General features: G+C 46.2%; 1 protein-coding gene across 6 annotated transcripts in view; it reads left to right on the forward strand.

Moving 5' to 3' along the window:
- DOCK1 (dedicator of cytokinesis 1) overlaps nucleotides 1-26,581 on the forward strand; it is a 560,005-nt gene that overhangs the window by 416,343 nt on the left and 117,081 nt on the right. For all 6 annotated transcript variants that reach the window (XM_055560921.1, XM_055560923.1, XM_055560922.1 and 3 more), the window contains one exon: nucleotides 26,067-26,145. In XM_055560921.1, the coding sequence (XP_055416896.1) occupies nucleotides 26,067-26,145 (79 nt within the window). The remainder of the gene's footprint in view (nucleotides 1-26,066; nucleotides 26,146-26,581) is intronic.

Below are 26,581 nucleotides of genomic sequence, written 5' to 3' on the forward strand. Positions count from 1 at the left end.
GGACGTGAGCCTGAGTAAACTCCAGGAGTTGGTGATGGACAGGGAGGCCTGGCGTGCTGCAGTCCATGGGGGTCGCAAAGAGTCGGGCATGACTGAGCGACTGAACTGATGACCTACAAGCTATAAAATAGTTTTTACTTGTTTTTTTTTTCTTTTAAGCTAATACTTCTCTGGTATTTAGTCTACGCTGGCCTGGCGCTGAACTGGGCAAGATTCTAAGCACTTTATAATTTTCTTTTCTTTTTTAAATGTATTTTGATTTGGAGGCTAATTGTTTTACACTATTGTGTTGGCTTCTGCCTACCACAACGTGAATCAGGCCTAAGTATACATATGCCCACTCCCTGTTGAACCGCCCCCTACCCCCCCAACCCCATCCCCCTGCTCTAGGTTGTCACAGAGCGCTGGGTTGAGCGCCCTGTGTTACACAGCAACTTTTTAAGCTTTATTTTGTTATTTATTTGGCTGCTGGGACCTTAGTTGTGGCCTGTGGCTTTAGTTGTCCCTCAGCACATAGGGTTTTAGTTCCCTGACCAGGGGTTGAACCAGAGTCGCCTGCATTGCCTGGCAGATTCTTACCACTGGACCACCACGGAAGCCCCAGATTTCACATTTTTAAAGGGTTGAAAACAAAAAGTTAAAATAGCACGACACAAATATTATAGGAATCCTGAGTGTCCCGGTGTTCATAAATCAAGTTTTATCAGCACATAGCCACAAACAATCATTTGGTTTTTGCCCCAACAGTAGCGTCGATCAGTTACAACAGAGACCAGATGGCCAGCAAAGCCTAACTTATTTACTATCTGGCCTTTTATAGAAAACGTTTGCCACTCTCTGGAATAAACTGCCTGGTATGGAAAGTGAGGTCTGCCTGTGTTTGAGAATAAGTCAGCACCTAGCAGGATGGCTGCCCCCTCCTCCTGTTTTAATTTGATGTTCGTAGATTTTGTTCTGAACATCGTACAGATGTTTTTCGTCTCAATGTAGAAAAGCAGTTAGATGCGTCACAGTCGTGAATTTGCGATGCTGCTTCACACAGCGGGCAAGTGGGATGGCTCAGCCTGGAGGAGAGAGGCAGTGCTTCTCCTCGCTCATACCCTGGACTCTTCAAAAGGCTCTGCGCCCTTCTCTGAGGACCTTCCCTGGCTCCCTTCCAGCCTTGGCTGCCTTTTTCAGTGTCCTGCCCATCCCCTGGGGCGGGGGCGTGGGGAGCAGAAGGCTGGGCGGAGATGGGGCCCTGGATGAGGGCTTCCCCGTGGGCCCTTCACGACCTGTGTCACAAATTCTGGGTGCCCAGATGTCATCACCCCCATCAGAGCCCCAGGAATCTTAAGAATAATCCAGCCCAATGCGGGCACGTATAGAGGGTGCGTTCAGTCAGCCCCGCGGCACAGCATCCCGCCTCCTCTCCCCGTCCTTCTCCCTCGTCTTGTCCACGCTCTCCTGTAAAGCAGAGAATGGTGGCGTCTGCACCTGCTGCGCCGTAACCTGGAGTTCTCTGGCTCCCTCCAGTTTACCCCAGCCCCGCACCAAGTGTGGCGCCCCCGGCTGCACCCAGTACCAGACTGCGTGGCTGCTTCACGGTGCAGCGTGCAAACCAGCGTTTCCCTAGGAAAGCTGGAGACGTGACCTTCCCCACCCGCTCCTCTAGGCGGGTTTGACGCTGTTCTCAAGGCTCTGCCCCAGCGTGCGTTCTTGCTCCATGCCTCTCAGGACGTCCCCTTCCATCAGGGCTGCCTCGCCCATGGATGCTTCTGGAGCTTGAGCCAAGTGCATGGATTTCCTCTTAGCCAGTTGTAGAAAAGTTTTGAGAAAGACTTTGTGCTCTTTGAGAAAGACCTGTGCCCAGGTTCGATCCCTGTGTTGGGAAGATACCCTGGAGAAGGAAATAGCAGCCCACTCCAGTGTTCTTGCCTGGAGAATCCCATGGACAGAGGAGCCTGGCGGGCTACAGTCCAGGGGGTCGCAAAGAGTCGGACACGACTGAGCGACTAACACACAACATGACATGAGAAAAGGAAGGTAGGCTGTAGAAACTACAGTTTCCCTTGTGTATCTTCTAAAAGTCAACGATAGTTCTGTACAGAGGGTGCCTCCGTGGTAAGGCCGGGCAGCTCCGCCCACCTGTGGTATGCCTCATGCGTGGGGGTGCCTCCATCCAGGCATCGACCCCCACCTTCTCCACTCCCAGGGCGGGGAGAAGGATGGGCAGTCACTTGGCTTCTCGGCCCGCACCTACTGTCCGGGGACCTGGGCGAGGGCTGATCTCATGGTTCCCACCTGTGCTCTGTAGAGGGCATCTGAGGGTACAGATGAGTCCTGGCCCACCAGGTGCTTGTAAGAGCTGCTTGTCAGTGTCAGCTCTCTTGCCCCTGCGTGGGATGAGCAAGCTCCCGCTTTTCTCCAGCTGCATGTGTCAGCGTCTTCCCCGGTGTCTGGTGTTTCTCTCACTGCTGGCTGGTGTCAAGTCAACATGGAATAATCCCCTGTCCATCTGCGTCTTGGGCCATCGCCCCAGGGTGAGGGGCCACAGCAGAGGTTAAAAAACTGCTGCAGGGAGTGTGCTGGTTCTTCTTTATTTAAAAAATATATATATATTTATTTGTTTTTATTTATTTATTTGGCTGCACTGGGTCTTAGCTGTAGCATACAGGATCTTCAGTTGGGGCACGTGGGATCTAGTTCCCCGAGCTGGGATCGAACCTGGGCCCCCTGCATTGGGAGAGCGGAGTCTTAGCCATTGGATCCCCAGGCAAGTCCCTGATGCTGGTTGTCGAGGAGGTGCCCGGGTCCTTCAGCTCTCCCCAACTTCACTGTGTGCCACCACTGGGTCAGGAGACAGAGACGTTCCCCAGGCCCTCGGGAAGAAGTGTGTTGTAGGTGCTGACTCAGAGCATGGTGTGGGAAGAGGAGTCTGCTTCTGACGCCTTCAACCCCTGGACCCGAAATGACAGAGGTGGGCTGAGCAGACATAACCCATCCAGATTCAGTTGACAACCTAGCACCCGGCGCATCTCCTGGGAGACAGGAAGCAGCCTTCGCTGTCATTCTTTGTCATCTCAGGCGGGACATTAATTGGGCATTTGTTAACATAATGTGTCAATATTAGAATTCAGAAGCGACTAGAAAGTTGATTTCCTAGGGGGCAGCTGGAGAAGACAGCTCTGCGTGGCCCGCACTGAGGTTCCAGGGCAGGACTGGGGACCCCTACGTGTCATCTCTCCGTCAGCATCCTCTCTAAGCCCGTTTTGCAGATATGGAAGCTGGAATCCAGTCCTGGACTCTGTAAGGGGGCAAGCAAGCTTTAGTCACTCAGTCGTCCATGGAATTCTCCAGGCAGGAATACCGGAGTGGGTTGACATTCCCTTCTCCAGGGGATATTCCCAACCCAGGGATTGAACCTGGGTCTCCTGTATTGCAGGCAGATTCTCTACTGTCTGAACCACCAGGGAAGCCCAAGCAGATAATCATGCCTTACAAGCAAGCATTCTGTAAGAATGGGACAGAGCTGTACAATTGGGAACGGACCAAAGGCAGGTTCTAGGATCTTTTTCTGGTTTTTTAATAGATACCATCAATTTTTCATGATGAAAATTGGATAAAAGGTAGCTACTCAGCACTTCACTACCAGGTTATAGTGAAAGAAAGTGTCAGGTCCAAGCCTTCCACACACACATATTCACGAAGAAACACTTTCACCAACAATCAGTGCACACAGTCTGCTCTGAGACTTCAGGAAGCACTGCTCGTCTGTCGTTTCAGGGGTTGAGAGAATCATCTGGAGGCAAGATTCATACAAGCTTATAGTCACCATCAGGAGCCAAAGTCCTGCAAACCAGTGACCTGAGACCAGAGCAGAAGCCCAAGGTTTGGGTCCCATGTCTCAGTACTGGGCACCTTGGCACCAGGCACCGTATTCACACAGGAGCGGGCAGAGTCCCTACAGTATTGTAGCTCATCGGCTTACCTTGCATGGCCTCAAGTTCCACCAGGACAGGCCATTTCCGTTCACTATTCATTAAGCAGGCACACATTTCACAAAAGAAAACTATTATGAATAATTATTATGTTCATGAGGTTTCCCAAGTGGCTCAGTGGTAACATAACCTGCCTGCCAGTGCAGGAGACACAAGATACATGGGTTTGATCCCTGGGTCAGGAAGATCCCCTGGCGGAGGAAATGGCCACCTGCCCTAGTATTCTTGCCTGGAGAATCCTCTGGACAGAGGAGCCTGGAGGGCTACAGTCCGTAGGGCTGCAAAGAGTCGGACATGACTGAGTGAGCATGTACATTATGCTAGAATTTCTGCTTTTGATCAAGGTGAGGCTTAGCCTATGCCGTCTTCTGGAATGGGTTTTCTGGTTAAAGGTTGGTAACCAGCTGTCTACAGTAGCATTTGGAATATATCACTTCAACTAGCGCTCTCTGTTGAAGTACTTGAGAGTAATTTTCAGACCTCCTAACACTCACCATGAGCTTACTACTGTAGTCCAGCCACTGTTCCAGGCACTCTCCACGTTTTAGATCTTTTCACCTTTACCACGTAGCAGATTGATATTCTCAAGAGATTGTATCCATTTCATGGACAAGGAATCAGCTCAAGGTTTGCACAGTCTGGATTTCATCTCAGTCCATTTATCCCTGGAGTCTCTGCTCTAACCCCTGTGCTCACCTACCTCCCAGCACCTACTGAGGCTTGACTCCCAGTCTTCCTATCTCATGTCAAGACTTTTGATGAGAAGGATGCTTAAGGTTGCTTGATGACTGTAGTTGAGGGTGTGGAGGTGCTCACTGTTCTGTCCAGGAAAGAATAAACAATAAAAAGAATAAACAGATCAAATGGTCTTCATGGTAAAAGGTAAACAGATTTTAACTAGAAAGTACGGAAGGATTAATTAGTTTACAGAGGGAATGGAGTGGAAACTGTTGTTAGAGATCAGAGAAGGTAATTATATCTTTTCTCCTTGAATATCATTTGTTTACATAACAGGCCATATTTTCAGCTTTGTGGGCTCTGTCTTCCTTGTTTGCAACTTGTAATTGAACGGGCCTGGCTCTTGGCCAGTAGAACTTTATTTACATACACAGGCAGAGGGGTGGACTTGGCCCCTGAGCTGTAGCTTGCTGCCCTCTGAGATTGGATATTGAACGATTTCATATTTCCTTGCTTAGGGTTATGACACGGGTGTGGGAAATTCCAGTCCCATACTTGATGCTCAGGGCCATGCTATTCTCGCCGGAAAGAAAGCCTCATCTTTTTAGGATAAACCAGAGGAATTATGTTAATATGAATGGCTGTTTAGGTGATTTTATGGACTGTTTGGGGAGGAAAATCATCATTCAGTTCTTGAGCTCTTGTGTTCTGGGGTTGCTACACTGAATCCAGGGAACAAATGAGCTTGGAATCAGACAACATCCTGGGCTTAGAATAAGGTCGCGCCTGTTAATAGAAAGTGTCACTCGGTGGATTGCAGAGAAGGGAATCCTGAAAGAGCCACTTCATTCTTGCAAGACCTGGTTCAGGTTGGTTTTTCGCGCTTTCGAGCTTCCAACCACCCCTTCGCTAAGCTGAGTCTTTCTTCTTGTCACTAATACTCAGAACAGCAGGAGGGCCAACAAAGGAAAGAGTTTTAAGATGACTGCCTCCCCCCACCCCCTTTCTCTCTCTCTGGGGCTTACAGAAGAATAAAAGTGGAAGTGGGATCCAGAAAAACCAGTTTGGGGTAGAGGTTTGTGGTTATCAGTGAGGGTCCTTGGGAAGCTCCTGCTGGAGTGTGGATGGACGTCTGAACTGATACATAATCATTACGTGATTGTGTTGCACCACCTGGAAAGGGGGGACTTTTGCAAATATAATAATTAATTGATCTTAAGTTCGGGAGATTATCCAGGCAGGCCTCATGTCATCCCTGGAGCCCAGGAAAAGGAGAGGATTTTCTCTGGCTCATGGCAGAAGGAAGGGAGGGTGTGATGCATCAGAAGGACTTGATGATGAATTTGATGAGAAGGAATGCAGGTGGCCCATAAGATCAGAGAGGAGACCCCAACTGGCAGCAGGAAAGGGAGACTTCAGACCTACAATCGCAAAGAATTGGCTTCTGCCTGGATGAGCCTGGAAGTCCAGAACCTCCATATCAGAACTCACCTTGGCCAACTCCTGGACCAAGGCCTGCTGAGACCTCAAACAGAAGACCCGACTTAGCCCACAGGGAGTTCTGAGCCCCGGCGCTGTGGGATAATGGCTGTTGAAGCCGGTGCATCTGCAGTAATTTGTTCCACACCAGCACACAGCCTTCGAAGAGGGCAGCCCTCCCAGGGCACGTGACCGTCATGTGACGCCCGCCCGGATGGGCGCGGGGGTGAGCTGCGGCCCTGGGCTGGTGCCCTGCCCTGCGGCACTGTTAGTCTCAAAACCAGAGGGCGAACCTCACCAGGCCGCTCTTTCCATCTTGGGAAGTTAGAAAGTTCCCTCCACTCAGCGTCAGTGATGGGGATTCTGAGCCCCAGTAAAAGCAAAGAGGGAAGTTACAGGATATTCTGCTTTTCTCTGAGCTTCAACACCAGCTGAGCTTTCATGAACACTGGTCTTCTGAACTCTCCTCTGCTCAATGCATGCTAAGGAGATCCTTCAGAATCTCCTTGGAAATAAATAGCAGAGAAGAGGGCAGAGGCCATCGTCTTTTCTATTTATATTAATTAATTAATTTTGTCTGCGCTGGTTCTTCGTCGTTGCACGTGGGTGTTCTCTAGTTGCAGGGTCTACACTGTACTTGCTATAAACGGGCTTCTCATTGCGACGGCCTCTCTTGATGTGGAGAGAAGTCTCCAGGCGGGCAGGCTTCAGTAGTTGTGGTGCAAGGGCTCAGTTATTCCGCAGCCTGTGTGAACTCAGTTCCCAGACCAGGGATAGGACCCGTGTCTCCTGCATTGGCAGGCACATTCTTAATCACTGGACCACCAGGGAAGCCCCATCTTTTGTATCTTTATCCTACTCTAGATAACACCTGCCAGGTATTGAGCAGGTGGTAGGACCCAGGGGCTTCCCAGGTGGTGCCGTGGTAAAGAATCCACCTGCCAGTGCAGGAGACATGGGTTCGATCCATGGGTTGAAAAGATCCCCGGAGAAGGAGATGGCAACCATTCCAGTATACTTGCCTGGCAAAATCTCCTGGACAGAGGAGCCTGGCAGGCTACAGTTCATAGGGTTGCAAAGAGTCGGACATGACTATTCGCCTGAGCATTCACGCACACAGTAAGACCCGGGCCATTTGCAAACACTGAGCCCTCTAAGTCCCCCGTCCACAGACCTCAATGAAGAAAAGAAATGCAGAGATGTTCGTTCACTTGCCCAGGGTTGCACAGCCTGAGGGGTGGGGCGTGATTCGGCACAGAGCGCTCCCCGGGGTGCCCCATGAACGATGCCCACCAGCCCAGTGAGAGGGAAACTAAACGAGCCATGAGTAGAAGTAGCTGAGCGCCAGCGAGGATGCGGAAATGCAGACGTGTCACCAGCCGCCAGGCGGCTCTTCTGGGCACTCATGTAAGCACCCAGCCCCTTGAATGAACAGAACACCTCGCCCCAGTGTTTAGCCTTTGGCAAATGAGCCTAAAACAAATAACATTCGTTTGCTAAATGATGACAGTGTCCGTTAGCAAGTCTTGAAAATGAATCAGAATAAATTCTAGGCGTAGCTAGTACATTCTGAGCGTGAAATAGCTGGAAAAATCACCCTCTTTGGGTAAGTATCTTAGTTTCTCTTAAGAATTTCTGCTCTGCACCCTGCAGCTGGCTCACAGCCTCTGACCACTTCCTGTTTTCCTGGGCTTCCTACATGGATTCAGTTACACTGTGTTTTATATGAGATACTTTGCTGACCTCCATAGGTAGCAAAGCTTGAAGGGGCTCTCAGTGGATTTGAGTGGTTATCCTGTCACATGAGAAAGGACTCGCAGGTCTTAAATGGCTCCAGTGGATGGTCGTGGTCATTATCAGGTCATCGTGGTCATTTCTATTTGTTTATATTCATGCTTTTTCTAAATGCCCCACCTGGTTCTTTGGGGAGTAAAGGTCAGAAGTTTTTATTCCCAAGTTGTTTCTGTTCATTTGCTTGTTTATTTGTGTTTGTTTGTTTTGTTTTTAAATCGTGACCCTGAGTCACACAGATATTGGGGTTATGGACAGAGAAGTCATGATTCCTGCTGCTGGAGTTTCTAGAAATACCCTGTTCTCTTTCCTCTCCCAGTGTTTTTTGTTTTGTTTTTAAATTGAGGTAAGATATATATTGGGCTTCCCTGGTGGCTCAAGAATCCACCTGCAATGAGGGAGACCTGGGTTCAATCCCTGGGTTTGGGAAGATCACCTGGAGAAGGGAACAACTACCCATTCCAGCATTCTGGCCTGGAGAATTCCATGGACTGTATAGTCCATGGTGTCACAAAGAGTCGGACACAACTGAGTGACTTCCACTTTAAAATATATATAGCATCAGTTCAGTTCAGTTCAGTCGCTCAGTCGTGTCCAACTCTTTGTGACCTCATGGACTGCAGCACGCCAGGCCTCCCTATCCATCACCAGCTCCCGGAGTTTACCCAAACCCATGTCCATTGAGTCTGTGATGCCATCCAACCATCTCATCCTCTGTTGTCCCCTTCTCCTGTCCTCAATCTTTCCCAGCATCAGGGTCTTTTCAAATGAATCAGCTCTTTGCATCAGGTGGCCAAAGTATTGGAGTTTCAGCTTCAACATCAGTCCTACCAATGAACACCCAGGACTGATCTCCTTTGGGATTGACAGGTTGGATCTCCTTGCAGTCCAAGAGACTCTCAAGAGTCGTCTCCAACACTGCAGTTCAAAAGCATCAATTCTTTGGCGCTCAGCTTTCTTTATAGTCCAACTCTCACATCCATACATGACCACTGGAAAAACCATAGCTTTGACTAGACGGACCTTTGTTGGCAAAGTAATGTCTCTGCTTTTGAATATGCTGTCTAGGTTGGTCATAACTTTCCTTCCAAGGAGTAAGCGTCTTTTGATTTCATGGCTGCAGTCACCATCTGCAGTGATTTTCGAGCCCAGAAAAATAAAGTCCGACACTGTTTCTACTGTTTCCCCCTCTATTTGCCATGAAGTGATGGGACTGGATACCATGATCTTCATTTTCTGAATGTTGAGTTTTAAGCCAATGTTTTCACTCTCTTCTTTCACTTTCATCAAGAGGTTCTTTAGTTCTTCTTCACTTTCTGCCATAAGGGTGGTGTCATCTGCCTATCTGAGGTTATTGATATTTCTCCCAGTAATCTTGATTCCAGCTTGTGCTTCCTCCAGCCTAGCGTTTCTCATGATGTACTCTGCATATAAGTTAAATAAGCTGGATGACAATATACAGCCTTGACGTTCTCCTTCTATTTGGAACCCGTCTGTTGTTCCATGTCCAGTTCTCCTTTGCCATTTTAATCGAGCAGAAGTGTACAGTTTGGTGACATTGGTTCTATTCACCGTTTTTGCAGCCATCACCACTATTTATTCCCAAGCGCTTCCTCACTAAGGAGAGACTCTTGAGTCCTCATTTCTACCCCTCACTCCCTACTCCCACATACTAGGAACTCAAAAAATACTTGAGTGACAGCTGCACACTCTCACCTCCTGGAAAGCCAATCTTCCGGGGCAGTCGGCACCCATGCCCAAGGGACAGGTCAGCGGTCACCCTTCCCTCCTGCTTCCTCTGTCCCTAGCCTCCCCGCCAGGGCAGTCCTCGGCACATCCACCATGGCTGTCCTGATGCCTCCAGCTAGTAATCCCAGGAACAACGGGAGGACCCTGGGAGGGGAGGCAGGAGGCCTCCTGGATGGTTGCTGGGGTGCTCGTGGTGGGGGTCTCTGGGGTTACCCAGGACCCTTGCTTATTCACCATGGTTGATTCTAGAGTGAGGATGTGGCTGTCCCTTGCGTGGCCTCTCCACCTGTAGAGATGTCTCTCCCAGTATTTGCTGGTAGGCTTCTCTGATGTGTCTGTGGTGCGGATTTTCCCTCTTTACCCAAGATGCCCATAAATCACTCACCACTTACTGTGTGATGTTGTGTGATTAATAGGCGAGGCGGGCAGGATTGGCGATGAAGAGGACAGTACGATGAAGGTGATGCTGGAGAGTAGACGGAGAGGGAGCCTGCACATTCTGAAGACTTGACCCTGAAATGAGTTTGTTAGCTGATGTGCTTGGTTTCCCAGAGGCACAAATGCCTCCATTTGAACCTGCTGACTGGTTTCTAAATCACTTTTCTCCCAACTCTTGGTAACACTGCCTCCTGGTTTAAAGAGGGAAGCTGTTTTCTCTAAGCTTTGGAGGGGGCTTTTATTTATTTATTTATTTATTTTAAATCTAACATTTATTAGTTTAATTTTATTTATTTTTTCAGTTGTTACTTTTTTTTTTATTTTATTTTATTTTTAAACTTTACAATATTGTATTAGTTTTCCCAAACATCGAAATGAATCCGCCACAGGTATACCCGTGCTCCCCATCCTGAACCCTCCTCCCTCCTCGCTCCCCATACCCTCCCTCTAGGTCGTCCCAGTGCACCAGCCCCAAGCATCCAGTATCGTGCATCGAACGTGGACTGCTGACTCGTTTCATACATGATATTATACATGTTGCAATGCCATTCTCCCAAATCTCCCTACCCTCTCCCTCTCCCACAGAGTCCATAAGACTGATCTATACATCAGTGTCTCTTTTGCTGTCTCGTACACAGGGTTATTGTTACCATCTTTCTAAATTACATATATGTGTGTTAGTATACTGTATTGGTGTTTTTCTTTCTGGCTTATTTCACTCTGTATAATAGGTTCCAGTTTCATCCACCTCATTAGAACTGATTCACATGTATTCTTTTTAATGGCTGAGTAATACTCCATTGTGTATATGTACCACAGCTTTCTTATCCATTCATCTGCTGATGGGCATCTAGGTCGCTTCCATGTCCTGGCTATTATAAACAGTGCTGCGATGAACATTGGGGTACACGTGTCTCTTTCCCTTCTGGTTTCCTCAGTGTGTATGCCCAGCAGTGGGATTGCTGGGTCATAAGGCAGTTCTATTTCCAGTTTTTTAAGGAATCTCCACACTGTTCTCCATAGTGGCTGTACTAGTTTGCATTCCCACCAACAGTGTAAGAGGGTTCCCTTTTCTCCACACTCTCTCCAGCATTTATTGCTTGTAGACTTTTGGATCACAGCCATTCTGACTGGCATGAAATGGTACCTCATAGTGGTTTTGATTTGCATTTCTCTGATAATGAGTGATGTTGAGCATCTTTTCATGTGTTTGTTAGCCATCTGTATGTCTTCTTTGGAGAAATGTCTATTTAGTTCTTTGGCCCAGTTTTTGATTGGGTCATTTATTTTTCTGGAGTTGAGCTGTAGGAGTTGCTTGTATATTTTTGAGATTAGTTGTTTGTCAGTTGCTTCTTTTGCTATTATTTTCTCCCATTCTGAAGGCTGCCTTTTCACCTTGCTAATAGTTTCCTTTGTTGTGTAGAAGCTTTTGAGTTTAATTAGGTCCCATTTGTTTATTTTTGCTTTTATTTCCAATATTCTGGGAGGTGGGTCATAGAGGATCCTGCTGTGATGTATGTTGGAGAATGTTTTGCCTATGTTCTCCTCTAGAAGTTTTATAGTTTCTGGTCTTATGTTTAGATCTTTAATCCATTTTGAGTTTATTTTTGTGTATGGTGTTAGAAAGTGTTCTAGTTTCATTCTTTACAAGTGGTTGACCAGTGTTCCCAGCACCACTTGTTAAAGAGATTGTCTTTAATCCATTGTATATTCTTGCCTCCTTTGTCAAAGATAAGGTGTCCATATGTGCGTGGATTTATCTCTGGGCTTTCTATTTTGTTCCATTGATCAATATTTCTGTCTTTGTGCCAGTACCATACTGTCTTGATAACTGTGGCTTTGTAATAGAGCCTGAAGTCAGGTAGGTTGATTCCTCCAGTTCCATTCTTCTTTCTCAAGATAGCTTTGGCTATTCGAGGTTTTTTGTATTTCCATACAAATTGTGAAATTATTTTTTCTAGCTCTGTGAAGAATACTGTCGGTAGCTTGATAGGGATTGCATTGAATCTATAAATTGCTTTGGGTAGTATACTCATTTTCACTATATTGATTCTTCCAATCCATGAACATGGTATATTTCTCCATCTATTAGTGTCCTCTTTGATTTCTTTCACCAGTGTTTTATAGTTTTCTATATATAGGTCTTAGTAATTACCTTAAACGTAAATGGGTTGAATGCCCCAACCAAAAGACAAAGACTGGCTGAATGGATATAAAAACAAGACCCCTACATATGTTATCTGCAAGAGACCCACCTCAAAACAGGGGACACATACAGACTGAAAGTGAAGGGCTGGAAAAAGATTTGCCATGCAAATAGGGACCAAAAGAAAGCAGGAGTAGCAATACTCATATCAGATAAAATAGACTTTAAAACAAAGGCTGTGAAAAGAGACAAAGATGGTCACTACATAATGATCAAAGGATCAATCCATGAAGAAGATATAACAATTATAAATATATATGCACCCAACACGGGAGCGCCGCAATATGTAAGACAAATGCTAACAAGTATGAAAGGAGAAATTAACAATAACACAATAGTAGTGGGAGACTTTAATACCCCACTCACACCTATGGATAGATCAACTAAACAGAAAATTAACAAGGAAACACAAACTTTAAACAATACAATAGACCAGTTAGACCTAATTGATATCTATAGGACATTTCATCCCAAAACAATGAATTTCACCTTTTTCTCAAGTGCACATGGAACCTTCTCCAGGATAGATCACATCCTGGGCCATAAATCTAGCCTTGGTAAATTCAGAAAAATTGAAATCATTCCAAGCATCTTTTCTGACCACAATGCAGTAAGATTAGATCTCAATTACAGGAGAAAAACTGTTGCAAATCCCAACATATGGAGGCTGAACAACACGCTGCTGAATAACCAACAAATCACAGAAGAAATAAAAAAAGAAATCAAAATTTGCATAGAAACTAATGAAAATGAAAACACAATAACCCAAAACCTGTGGGACACTTTAAAAGCAGTCCTAAGGGGAAAGTTCATAGCAATACAGGCATACCTCAAGAAACAAGAAAAAAGTCAAATAAATAACCTAACCCTACACCTAAAGCAACTAGAAAAGGAAGAAATGAAGAACCCCAGGGTTAGTAGAAGGAAAGAAATCTAAAAAATTAGGGCAGAAATAAATGCAAAAGAAACAAAAGAGACCATAGCAAAAATCAACAAAGCCAAAAGCTAGTTCTTTGAAAGGATAAACAAAATTGACAAGCCATTAGCCAGACTCATCAAGAAACAAAGGGAGAAAAATCAAATCAATAAAATTAGAAATGAAAATGGAGAGATCACAACAGACAACACAGAAATACAAAGGATCATAAGAGACTACTATCAACAATTATATGCCAATAAAATGGACAACGTGGAAGAAATGGACAAATTCTTAGAAAAGTACAACTTTCCAAAACTCAACCAAGAAGAAATAGAAAATCTTAACAGACCCATCACAAGCATGGAAATTGAAACTGTAATCAAAAATCTTCCAGCAAACAAAAGCCCAGGTCCAGACGGCTTCACAGCTGAATTCTACCAAAAATTTAGAGACGAGCTAACACCTATCCTGCTCAAACTCTTCCAGAAAATTGCAGAGGAAGGTAAACTTCCAAATTCATTCTATGAGGCCACCATCACCCTAATACCAAAACCTGACAAAGATCCCACAAAAAAAGAAAACTACAGGCCAATATCACTGATGAACATAGATGCAAAAATCCTTAACAAAATTCTAGCAATCAGAATCCAACAACACATTAAAAAGATCATACACCATGACCAAGTGGGCTTTATCCCAGGGATGCAAGGATTCTTCAATATCCGCAAATCAATCAATGTAATACACCACATTAACAAATTGAAAAATAAAAACCATATGATTATCTCAATAGATGCAGAGAAAGCCTTTGACAAAATTCAACATCCATTTATGATAAAAACTCTCCAGAAAGCAGGAATAGAAGGAACATACCTCAACATAATCAAAGCTATATATGACAAACCCACAGCAAACATTATCCTCAATGGTGAAAAATTGAAAGCATTTCCTCTAAAGTCAGGAACAAGACAAGGGTGCCCACTTTCACCATTACTATTCAACATAGTTTTGGAAGTTTTGGCCACAGCAATCAGAGCAGAAAAAGAAATAAAAGGAATCCAAATTGGAAAAGAAGAAGTAAAACTCTCACTATTTGCAGATGACATGATCCTCTACATAGAAAACCCTAAAGACTCCACCAGAAAATTACTAGAACTAATCAATGACTATAGTAAAGTTGCAGGATATAAAATCAACACACAGAAATCCCTTGCATTCCTATACACTAATAATGAGAAAACAGAAAGAGAAATTAAGGAAACAATTCCATTCACCATTGCAACGGAAAGAATAAAATACTTAGGAATATATCTACCTGGAGGGGGCTTTTAAACACCTTTTTGTCAACAACTTTTATTTTTTGATGTCAAGAAACAGACATGAGCCCTGGCTCTCTCCTGAAATAGGTGAAGAACTCTCCAAAACCCTGCATGAAGAACAGGTCAGAGTTGAAGCCAGCTTTTCAGAAGTTGGCAAAACTTTCCATTAAGGGCCAGGTACCTCTGCAGGCACCACAGCTCAACACTGAGTTTGTCATGGGAAGACAGCCATGGACAATTTCTCAATGAATGGATGTGGTTGTGTTCTAATAAAACTTTATTTATACCCCGTCACACCCATTAGAATGGCTGCTATCCAAAACAAGCAAGCAAATAAACAACAACAAAAAAGCCCTCACGTGTTGGCAAAGATGTGTAGAAATTGGAACCTTGCACTGTTGGCCAGTGTGTAAGATGGTACAACTGCTGGGAAAACAGTTTGGCAGTTGCTCAAAAAGTTAAAAATAGAATTGGCACGTGACCCAGCAATTCCATTTCTGGGTATATACCCCAAAGAATTGAAAGCAGGGACTTGAAGAGATATTTGTTCAACCATGTTTATAGCAGCTCTATTCCAGGTGGCCAAAAGGGGGAAGCCACCCACATGTCCATCCGTGGATGATGGATAAATGAAATAAATACAATGTGTCATTATCCATACAAGTGAATATCGTCCAGCCTTTAATAGGAAGGGCATTCCGACACACACTGCAACATGGATGGACCTTAAGGACATGATGCTGATGGAAGTAAGTTCAGTTCAGTTCAGTCGCTCAGTCGTGTCCAACTCTGTGACCCCCTGAATCGCAGCACGCCAGGCCTCCCTGTCCATCACCAACTCCCAGAGTTCACCCAGACTCACGTCCATCGAGTCAGTGATGCCATCCAGCCATCTCATCCTCTGTCATCCCCTTCTCCTCCTGCCCCCAATCCCTCCCAGCATCAGAGTCTTTTCCAATGAGTCAGCTCTTCACATGAGGCGGCCAAAGTACTGGCTTTTCAGCTTTAGCATCATTCCTTCCAAAGAAATCCCAGACGCTAAATGACAAACGCTGTATGATTCTGCTTGTATGAGGTCCTTAGAGCAATCCCATTCATAGAGACAGAGAGGAGAAGGGTGGCTGCCAGCAGCCGGGCACTGGAGGGAGTAGAGTGGCTGTTTGATGGGGACAGAGTTCCCGTTTCATGAAGAGTTCAGCAGGTGGATGACCGTGATGGTTGCACCACCCTGTGTATGTACTGAGTGCCCCTGAACTATACGTACACTTAGCAATGGGGAAGGCAGTAAATTCTGTGTTACATGATCTTCACCACAAGTTTTTTTCAGAAGGCTTTATTAAAATAAGAAATCAAAAAACTTTACAAAATTAAGCCAGGGGTTGTGGTTTGGGGACTGTGCTGTAAAGGGTGGAGAGATGGTTGTAGACAGTGTGGGGAGAAACCAGGTGAGTGTGGTGAGAAGTAGCTGGAGGAGGCTCCCTGTCCGTTACTCCATCCATGGAGAGATGTGTGTGTGTGTATTAGTCAGAACAGTAATCGATGCCATTCACAAGACAACTGCTACATGACAGACACGGAGCCCTCAGAAAAGCCTTGTGATGGACTTTCCTGGCAGTCTAGTGGTTAAGACTCTGCCCTTCCAACGCAGGGGTCGAGGGTTCAATCCCTAACTGGGGAACTAAGATCCCACATGCCTTGTGGTGTGGCCAAAAATAAATAAATAAAAAATAAATTATTGTTGTTTAGTCACTAAGTCATACTGACTTAGTGTCATACCGACTCTTTGTGACCCCGTGGACCCGCCAGGCTCTTCTGTTCATGGGATTCTGTAGGCAAGAATACTGGAGTGGGTTGCCATTTCCTCCTGCAGGGGATCTTCCCGACCCAGGGATCAAACCCACATTACCGGCATTAGCAGGTCGATTCTTTACTGCTGAGTCATCGGGGAAGCCCAAATAAATAAATATCGATGTTAACAGTTTTTAAATGTAGAAAATAAATATATATGTATATTTATAAAAAAGCCCGTGAGATCTGTGTTAATACCCCCTCTTCCATGGAGCGACCCACCCCAAGCAGCCAGACCATCAGGAAGGAGGTGCTTCCTGAGCATTAGTGGGCGCTTTGGAGCAGGGTGAGGTCTGAGGCCGTGATGACCCCTGAACTCTCTCAGGCAGGCACTTATGTTGCTCAGACGAGTTAGAAAAAGAGTTTAATGAGAGAATGTGTTTCAAGCCCTTGCCGTAAAGTGCCTTAAATGTTAAGGCTTTTAAACCTGGGGAAAATTAACTTAGAAAACATTCTAGAAATAATAGGGGCCAATATGAAAAGGCTACATCCTCTAGGAGTCAGCAGTATGCCATCCTGGAAAAGCCAGGATGGAGTGGTAAAGATCAGTGGCTCCCAGGGGTTCAGCGGGAGGGAGCGGTGAGCTGGCCAAGCACGGAGGGTCTTTAGGGCAGTGACTCTGTTCAGTATGATTCAGTCATAGGGGCCATGGGTCACTGCATGTTGTCCAAAGCCGTAGAACGTACAACCCCAGGAGTGAGCCCTAATGAGACTCTGCACTGTGGGTGATGATGATGAATTACTGTGAGTCCAACAGTTTATAACGTGGGCACCGCCCTGATGCGGGATGTCAGTCATGGGGGAGCCAGTGGAGTGGGGAACTCCCTGTAGATTTCATTCAGTTTTGCTGTGAGCCTAAAGCTGCCCTTAGAAATAAAGTCTGTCTAAAAATAACGACAACAATAATAATAATGTGGGAGGGGGCACGAAGTTGGGGAGAAATGAGTCAGCCATGCGCAGACGGTAATAATCGATGAAGCTGAGTGAAGAGTACATGGGTCTCTTTTGCTGTCTACTTCTGAAAAGATATTTACTTGTTTACGTATTTGTCTTAGTTGGAGAAGGAAAAGGCTACCCACTCCAGTATTCTGGCCTGGAGAATTCCAGGGACTGTATAGTCCATGGGATCGCAAAGAGCTGGATACGACTGAGCGCCTTTCACAGTTATCTAGTTGCAGCACATGGGATCTTTGATCTGCATCACAGTGTGCAGTAGGTATCTTTCTTAGTTTCAGCACGTGGGATATTTAGTCGCGGCATGCAGAACTCTTGGTTTCAGCACGTGGGATCTAGTTCTCTGACCGGGGATCAAACCTGGGCCGCCTGCCTTAGGAGTTTGGATTCTTGGCCATTGGACCATCAGAGAAGTCCTTCGCGGTCTACTTTTGAATCTGCTGGAAGTTTTCCTCCATGCAGTGTAAAGGGAACACAGTTAGTTGCAGGGTTGTACTTGTATCATGCTGACCGTGGTGATTAACCTTCCTAAGGAAGGCAGTACATGATTGTAACCGGTTGTGACCTTGTTCTAAGCCTACTGGGAGCATGCTTTCTGCCTCTCTGAGCTGTTATTTCCTGATTTATAAAATATCAGGTAATTCATACCTCACAAGACTTGTGGCATCAAACGCCGTGATGTCTATGAAGTAGCAACACTGTGTGGAACATGCAAGGTGTTCAGAAGACGCTCAAGCCCCAGAAAGTGAGGGGGGTGGTCCAGTGGGAGAGGAAGCAGAGGGCTGTGGTGGGTGCGGCCACTTTCAGGATGTCTGGCCCTCAGCCCACAGTGGTTCATGGGCAACAGGCACTGTTTTGGTGGGGACTTAGAGAACACACATCCAGAGCACCAGTGCATTGAGCATGTCAGACAAGCCTACCTGGACCCGCTGATCTCTGTTCCAGGACACCCCCTCTCCCCCAGCAGGGATGAGACCTTAATGTGGTGCAGATGCTCCCTGGGGATTCTATGATGCCCCGGCCTCATAGACTGAGCCCCGCATCTCCCAGAGCTGGCCAAGCAGAAAGGTGCAGAGCGATTTGCATTTTAGTTAAGAATCTAATGGATACTGTAGGCTTATTGATTAGGAAAAGAAGCGAAGAAAATCTCATGCATTCAAGGGTGGTTAACCCTTCTGCTTTTCTGGCCCAGTCCCCGCTGTAAAGTCTTCAGGAGCTCCATCACCCGCCGCCCAAGGTGCAAACTCTGTACCCTGGCATCTACAACCTCTCACGGCCCCCGTCAACACTTCCAGCCTCCTTCCCAGACAGTTCTTGTGACACCAGTCTCTCCACTGCTTCCTAAGCCACAAAGACTGCAGGCGCGTCTCACCTAAGCCTTCCACTTTCTGCGCATCACTCCCCGTCAGGACACGCCAGGGTCTTTCTTAGAAGTCAGTTCTCTGTGCTCACATGGTCTTCGTTCTTCACCCAAGATCCCACCAGAGGTAACAACTGTTGCTTTAGACACTGACCTGACACCCAGCTGCTCATGGGAGGTGCCGGGAAACTCGTCAACAGGGGGCAGGCACCCGTCCTGTGGGCCTGAAGCCACAGTCTGTATCTCTTCCCTCACGTCACCCTAGGTCACCTCTCCTTCCCAGCATTCCCGAGCGATGCGGAAACCACATTCAGGCAGATTTCCAGCTGCGACTCCTTGGCTCAGTGTTCTGCAGGGATAGACTGTCTCTGTATTTTTGTTGCCTTTTTTTCCAACCACTTTGGGCAAAACATTTTGTTAAAAGATGCAGTTTTTTCCCCCCCAGAGTGACTGTTGGGTGGGTGCCAGAGGTATTTAGGTGCCCTCGGATTGAACTGTACAATCTCATTATATAACTTACAGTCAGTTCCGAGGAGGAACAAGAGAAGCCCCACAGCTTCAGCCGTTGAGACCTGGGGCTTCGCCTTGTGCCCGGGATGCTTGGGGCATCTCGCCATAGACGCGTCTCCCTCTGCAGTAATGAGGTCCCTCTTCTTCCTATTTTATTGGCAGCAAACACTGGGTAAGAGAAACACAGAAATGCCTGCAGCCCTGTCATAATAAAGTCATTTTAGGGGCTGTAACTGTGCCAGGAGCTTCCAGTAGTTACATTGGTGTCTGATTATGTTCTGCTTTCTGAGTTCCCTTCTTCTCAGTTAACACACAGTTGTTTAGGACTGTGGGACTATGATGGCTCAGGACACACTGCTTTCCAATAGGTAGTTTTGGGGGATGGTCTCCCATGGAGCTCAGGAGGCATCAGGACACTTTTGTGCCGGGATGCAAAGGGGACGTGGGGGAGAGGCAGGGCCAGTGGGGCATCCTCTGGGAAACGCCTGTGGTTGGAAGGCTTGAACCTCAGCAGCCGCCTCCTTCTCAGAGCCTCTCCCCGCCTCACCCAGCCTTCTCCCCAACACATGCCAAAGTCAAGGCACAGGGCTTGCCTCCTCTTTTTAGCAAACGCTAGTTAATGTTTTGTAGAGTGTCAGGGGCGGTCACAGTGCTCAAATGACTTTGAATTATGTGGCATACATCATCCTTACCTTTCATCTCAAAGTTAGAAAAACAACAAACAAACAAACCCAAACAGATTCTAAGTTCAAGGAAACTTAAAGGCTCATAGTTTCGTACTTTTATGTGTTGCTTGAAAATAGGAGACTCTCAAAAACCTGAGCAACTTTTGAAGGCCTGGTAACCAAATGTTTACATGGATGTAAAAGAGAGAGAGAGATGGCTAGATAGATGGATATACAGATAGATAGGTGGATGGATGGATGGGTGGATAGATAGGTGTATGATAGTTAACAGAATTCGATTAAAACTGTAATTGGATGTGTGTGTGTGTGGACGACAGTTACCCTCATATTTGACACCACCAGGAATTACAGCACAGCCCCTTGTTTCCAACAAATGAATACTCGCTGTAGTTAAATATCCAGGTAGAAGAAAAGGAAGTCAAGGAAAACTTCCTGGGCTTTTTTGTTTCTTTGTTCGTTTTTCATTGTACGAGCTTTGGGAATGAACGGTCTCGGTCTCTCAGGGTTTCTAGATTGTTTAAAGTGAGTGACGTTGTGGGGAGGCTGGTGAAGGTTGTGACTCTGACTTTCTGGGGACAAGAGTCACTTACCAAGCAGAGTGAGATAAAGTTCTTTCCTTGGGGCCATTAACAAGACAATTTGCAGTCATTGCCTTGAATAATTTGAATGTCCAGAGACTGTACACCTAGAACTTAGGGCTTCTGAATCTTTGTAAGGTTTGCCCCTGGCTCTCCCTACATTATTTATTTCTTGTCTTTGGTTTTTTTACCTTTAAATTTTTTAGATTTTAAATAAAACCTTTTGTAGGTTAAAAATGATTGGAAAGAGCTCTGTGAAAGATGGGCTTGCCCTTTTTCTTAATCATTTTGATCCTGTGGGACAGTATCCATGAAAGCATTTAGTTCTTACACCATTAACTTCATTTTTTAGAAATGACTTCGCGCTCGTGGCTGGGCATGAGACAGGACTTGCTTGGATCGCATTCCCCCACCCCGTCTCTCTTTTCTGGCAGGGGAGCAGCACCACGTGTCTGCCCTGCTCCCTGCCTTCCCCTCGCCGAGTTCTCTGTCTCCTGCCAGCGTCTCACTCTCCTGTTCCTGAAAGCTGGGAGCATTATAAAGAGCAGACATGAGCTCCGTTCCCTGGGTCCTGCTGCTCACGTACAGTGATGATGGATGAGGGCATCAACACCAACCCAGACGACCCCACGTCATGCTTGTTGTGATCCCTGTAGCTCAGTGGTGAAGAATCCACCTGCCAATCTAGGAGACGCAGTTTCCATCCCTGGGTCGGGAAGATCCCGGGAAAAGGAAATAGCCATCCTTTTCCCCTCTTGCCTAGAAATCCCATGGACAGAGGAGCCTGGTGGGCTATGGTCCATAGGGTCGCAAAGAGTTGGACACGACAGCAGCAACATGAACAAGAGCAACAGGTTGCCACAAGGTGGCTTCTCTCTCCCCAGGAGAGCAGGCTGTGTGAGCTGTTTGCCTGCGAGGGGTTCCTGGACGTATCGCTGAGTCTGAGACGTCTCTCAGTGCAGTCATAAATGAATGTCCTTAGACCAGAACATTTCTGAATACACACAGAGGCCACCGGTCCTCTCAGATGCCTTGGGGCATCCTGATGTTTACCTTTTACAAGGCAAGGTTCCCTCTGCCCAGGAACTTACTCCAGAAGTGGAGAGGAGCATGAGGGGACAACGCCCAGCCATTAAATGCCAATGCCTGCTGCAAAATTTGGTTTTCAAGAACCTCCAAGAGCTGAACCCACAGAGGAAAATCTCAGAATGCAGGGAGAGCCAGGAGCTACGAGATATTTTGGCCTCCCTGAGCCTTCTTGAAATAGGAGGGAAGGGGGCAGGGCACAATTTTTAAAAGAATGACATAGCCCAAGGGCATAACATAAATTGATTAGAATCAATTGGGTCCAAGATGGCAGACAAGTTAAACTTCAGCTGGACCTGGTTCCTCAATCAGCAAGCTGAATGACACACCCAGGAATGCCTTGACACTTCCAAGGCACTGTCAAAAGTCCAAAAACTAGGCAGTGGCCCAGTTCCTGAAAATTTCCACCCCTCCCCCAAAATAGTTGGCATAATCCTCCCACTTATTAGCCTATGAAATTACCCAACTCATAAAAACTAACCATGCCACATTTCAAGGCCACCACACTCGCCCTCTGCGATGGCCCACACTCTTATCTGTGGAATGTGTTTCTCTCTGAACAAATCTACTTCTTACCTATCACTTTGTCTCTCACTGAATTCTTTCTGTGATGAGACATCAGGAACCTGAGCTTCATTAGGTCCTGAAACCAGGTCTGTGATCTCAGTTGGAAGCCCGTGGGTTTTGGCTATGTTCGCGTTCCAGTCTGAAGTAAACAGTTTCACTCTGACGTGGGTCAGCCAGCTTATCCATCCATCATCCATCCATCCGTCCACCCATCCGTCCGTGCGCCCACCCATATTCATCATTCCCTTCTTTTCCCGTGGCTAATACCTAGTGAACATCTGTGATGTGCCAGATGTCAATTAGGCATTGCAGCCAGCGGTGAATAAACAGTTCCATTCGGGAACAGACTGGAGGGCTTTTCTGTCCTTGAGTGCAATGCCAGCGGTCCCCAGTGTGGACAGGGTCACCAGGGATGCAGAGCGGAGCCCACTTGCAACCCCTTCCCCATCTCATGTCCCCCCCTCCTGGTAGACAGGACGTGCTTGTCAGTTCCCTTGAGCCAGGCTGAAGCCCCTCACTCCCGTCTAGTAGGCATCCTGCTGTGCGATCGCCTGGCTGAGCTGAGCTATCTTTCATAATCATTGACTGAAAGCAGATTCTTCTGCAGAAGCTTCTAATGTGATTTTCGTATTTATCTGCCTTAGCTTGATATGTATTAGAAATAACTCATGAATTACAACAGACAGGAAATATTCTTTCCTAAAAGTTAGCCTTTGTGTATGTTTCTTTTTGCCTGGTTAGTTGACTTATCTTCAAGTGGTCTTGGGGCATCGCTAAGATTTCAATCCCATCAAGTATGAAGCGTAGGATATAATGATGGTTCTGTAAAGGTGATGTGGCCTTTGATACCTGTAGCCTGAGTGGCTCGCCTTTGTTGACAGCATCGATGATGCTTTTGTTTGATCATCCCTTCAGTTTTGCCCTGATGTGCCATGTTATTTGGTTCTTTGTCCTGGCTTTTTAAAAAATTTATAGAGGGTCTAAATTATAGAATCTCTCTCAGCACCGGTCTTTCTCAGCTGTCAGTTCATTAAAAAGTTTTTGTTCAGCTTTCATATTATTTCAGCGTGGCATCTTTTTTTTTTCCCCCAGTCATTTTGAGCAATATCTTTATTTAACTAGCTGAAGTTGTTCCAGGGCTTAATTAGAAGTAGCATATTGCAACTCTTTGGGTGCTATCTTGAGGCACAGTAATTAGCCCTGTAATAATAATGCATGTCTACGTGAACTTGTTATTGTCATGGAGGGCTGGAGAGAGGGGCTTTCTGAAACCTCATAAAGGCCATGGGGTACTCCAGCGAACAGCCAAGTTCTGAAGCCAAAGGAAAAGTTGAGCAGAAAAAAAATGTTCAAGGCCATGAGCCCTGTGTTTTTGTATTGTGTGACCCCCCCCTCTCCCTGTGACAGGAAGTCGTTTTACTCCATTGGCACTGGGGTCAGTCTTCAGGTTTCTGGGTAAGTGCAGGGCACACCCACAGATGCTATCTGAGCACAATTGCCAGGGGTCACCTGGGCCAGTGAGCGTGTCTTCGCTTGAACCAGGCAGCTTGTATTTCTGAGGGCTGAACATGATATGGGCTGAGGCCCAAGACTGGGGGGGCTGGTTAGGGTTGCTAGGCGACCTGTCTATACAAGGCTCCCTTCGTGGCTCAGATGGTAAAGTCTGCCTGCAAAGCGGGAGAGTGGGGTTCCATCCCTGGGTGGGGAGGATTCCCTGGAGAAGGGAATGGCAACCCACTCCGGTATTCTTGCCTGGAGGATTCCATAGACAGAGGAGCCTAGCAGGCTGTAGTCCATGTGGTCGCAAAGAGTTGGACATGACTGAGCAACTAATTTCACTTATTTTTTTTTTTTCAATCTTGAATATAGTGGTTTTGTCCTGCTCCTTGATTAATTTATCAGGATCCTTCAATACCCTGTATTCAGCTCCACCCCCACCCCACTGCCCCCACTCAATAAATTACAGCATTCATCCAGGAGAGCTATTTTTCCAGTTTCCCTGGGCATTCTGTAATGGCAGAATCTAGCCGCCCTGTGGCTGATGGATGCCGCTGCCCAGGCCATGCTCCTGGTCTCGGACAAGCCAGCATCTCCACGCCCCTCTGTGAGTAGGTACTTACAACATCAGATCCAACTTTCTTGGTTTTGTCTTAACATCCTCAGGGAAGGATTCAAGTAACTCCGGCTACATTTTTCTTCAGCCACGAAGATAGCAAGCTCCTTGTCACGTGTCACACTCATTTGGTAGTGGATCCCACTGATGGGTCTCTTAATGAGATGATGTCTGCCCATCCTCTTTCTTGGAGCTTGTGCCAGAGAAACCTGCATGACAGCGAGTGTTGGGCAGGAGGTGGTGGCAGGAGGTGGTGATGGAGACCTCCTTAAAGCCCCAGGTGGCCCTGTCCTCTCCCCATCCTCCCGGGCTAACTGGCCTTTAGTGGCTCTGGGACTGTCCAGGCTGGGGACCTTCTCCAGGCATGCATAGCTAAAGAGATCCTCTTATCAGCATCAGTTCCTAGTAAGTAACCTAGATTTCTCTTACACTCTGTGGCTGCTTCCTGCTGTCTAAATGGAGGGAGGATAATGAAGTTTATTATCTGTGACCTGATGCTAGCTGCTCTCACATCCTGCTTTTGTGCAGAGGGAGAAGGGTCATTTAAAAAGAAGGACCTGGACTAAGCTTTGTTGTAAACACTCTGCAGAGCAATGAGACAAATCTACTGAATGAAGAAGCTTGGGAAAGGCTGAGCACTGGAGTCGCTTAGGACATCCTCGAGTTGCATATTCCATCACGGAAAAGTAAAAGTCAGGGTGTGGAAGGATGTGATATTTTGTTCTGCATGCTCGCAATGGTACCGCGTTGGTGAATGGATGAATTCAAATTCCTGCTGAAACTCTTGTCAAATGACTCTCGTCTCTACTAAAGCTTTTTTTATTTAAACAAGTAAACAGTGACTAAAACTAGCCTTTGGTGGACACATGGTACTGAGGTCAACCATACTTCCAAGCTTCCGTGATTTTTCACCTTTTGATAGAAAAGATATGTTGCTGCCGAATCAGTAAATAAAGGAAACGTTGCACCCATCACGTCATCACATTACAGCTGTCCAGGGCGGTGAGCCCTGAGGGAACCCAGGGTGAGAAAGCACGGGACTCTGGCCCCAGAGAGCTGAGGTGCAGATCAAAGGAACGGCTTCCTTGATCCCAGACTCATGTCTTACTATCTATAGAAAAGCCGATAAATTCCTTAAGTTGGGATAATCAGGTTTCCTTTAAGGAACAGTAATTTTCTGAGGTTCTGAGTGCCTCATCTTTGTTGCAAAAGTACTGTGTATCCCAGCTCCTCCTTTACGTCTTCTGAGCGGTCTCTCAGAGCAATGTGAGATGCTATGTCCCAGGCTTAAGTCCTCAGTTTTTTCTGCCAAATGAAACATGATTCTCATCTTTTTCAGATTGTTCTGCATTTTTTTCCAGTCTACATACCAAATCAATCCAAGCCAGATCGTGTGTAACAGCACTTTTGAATGCTTAACTTTAAAAAGTCAGCGAAGCAAAGACCAATTTTATAATATAACACGAATATATTGTGACTCGAGAATAAGATTTAATTTGCACCTCTTCTTTAAAAAAAAAAAAGTGGGTTTGTTTTTTTTTAGTGATAGTTTTCATATGTTACTTTCAGACTCTGTTATTTTGGTCTGTTTCTTTTCTTCTGCGTGTGCTAGTTTCCTTGATTAATTTGAAGAACATCTGCATATAATTCTCTGGGCTTTGCATTGGCAAAACTTCGCAGCTTTTCACAGGACTTAGAGAGTTCACTTGCCAGACAGTCTCAGATTGTAGCTAATTGAAATGCCGAACCTCCAAAGGTGCCAGAGCAGAAGTGTGTAATTATGTAATTTTCTCTTGATCTTTCAGAGTCTTCCTGCGAGCGATTAATCAGTATGCAGATATGCTGAACAAAAAATTTCTGGATCAAGCCAACTTTGAGCTGCAGGTGAGAGAAGGGGTAGACACGACCTTTGTTGGGAAATCATGTTAAAACAAATTGCTGGTCTGAGCCCATATCTTATATTTCTAATCCTTGAACTTAATCAGTTTCCCATTTAAGGTGTGGAAATGCAATTTACAATACGTGCTACTGAAACCCGAGGATTGAAAATGATGCCTTTGGGGTATTTGCTCAATTTAGCGAGGAAGGAGATGGAGCTGTTTCAGAGAGAAAGTCTTGAATCAGAGTGACAAGTTAGGGACTCTCTGAGCAGGGAGGCAGCCGCGTCTCAGTCGGCCTGGCTGCCAAGATTGTCTCAGGCTATCCGATGTGATGAGAATCAGCCCGGGAGGCACTATGGGTCTGCATCGCTGAGCCCAGCTCGCGCGTAGAACTCGATTTTCCCCTGATATATTCCCCGCCGGCTTTGTGCTGCCTGAAG

The sequence above is a fragment of the Bubalus kerabau genome, chromosome 22 (genome assembly GCF_029407905.1).
Source record: "Bubalus kerabau isolate K-KA32 ecotype Philippines breed swamp buffalo chromosome 22, PCC_UOA_SB_1v2, whole genome shotgun sequence".
Taxonomy (NCBI): domain Eukaryota; kingdom Metazoa; phylum Chordata; class Mammalia; order Artiodactyla; family Bovidae; genus Bubalus; species Bubalus kerabau.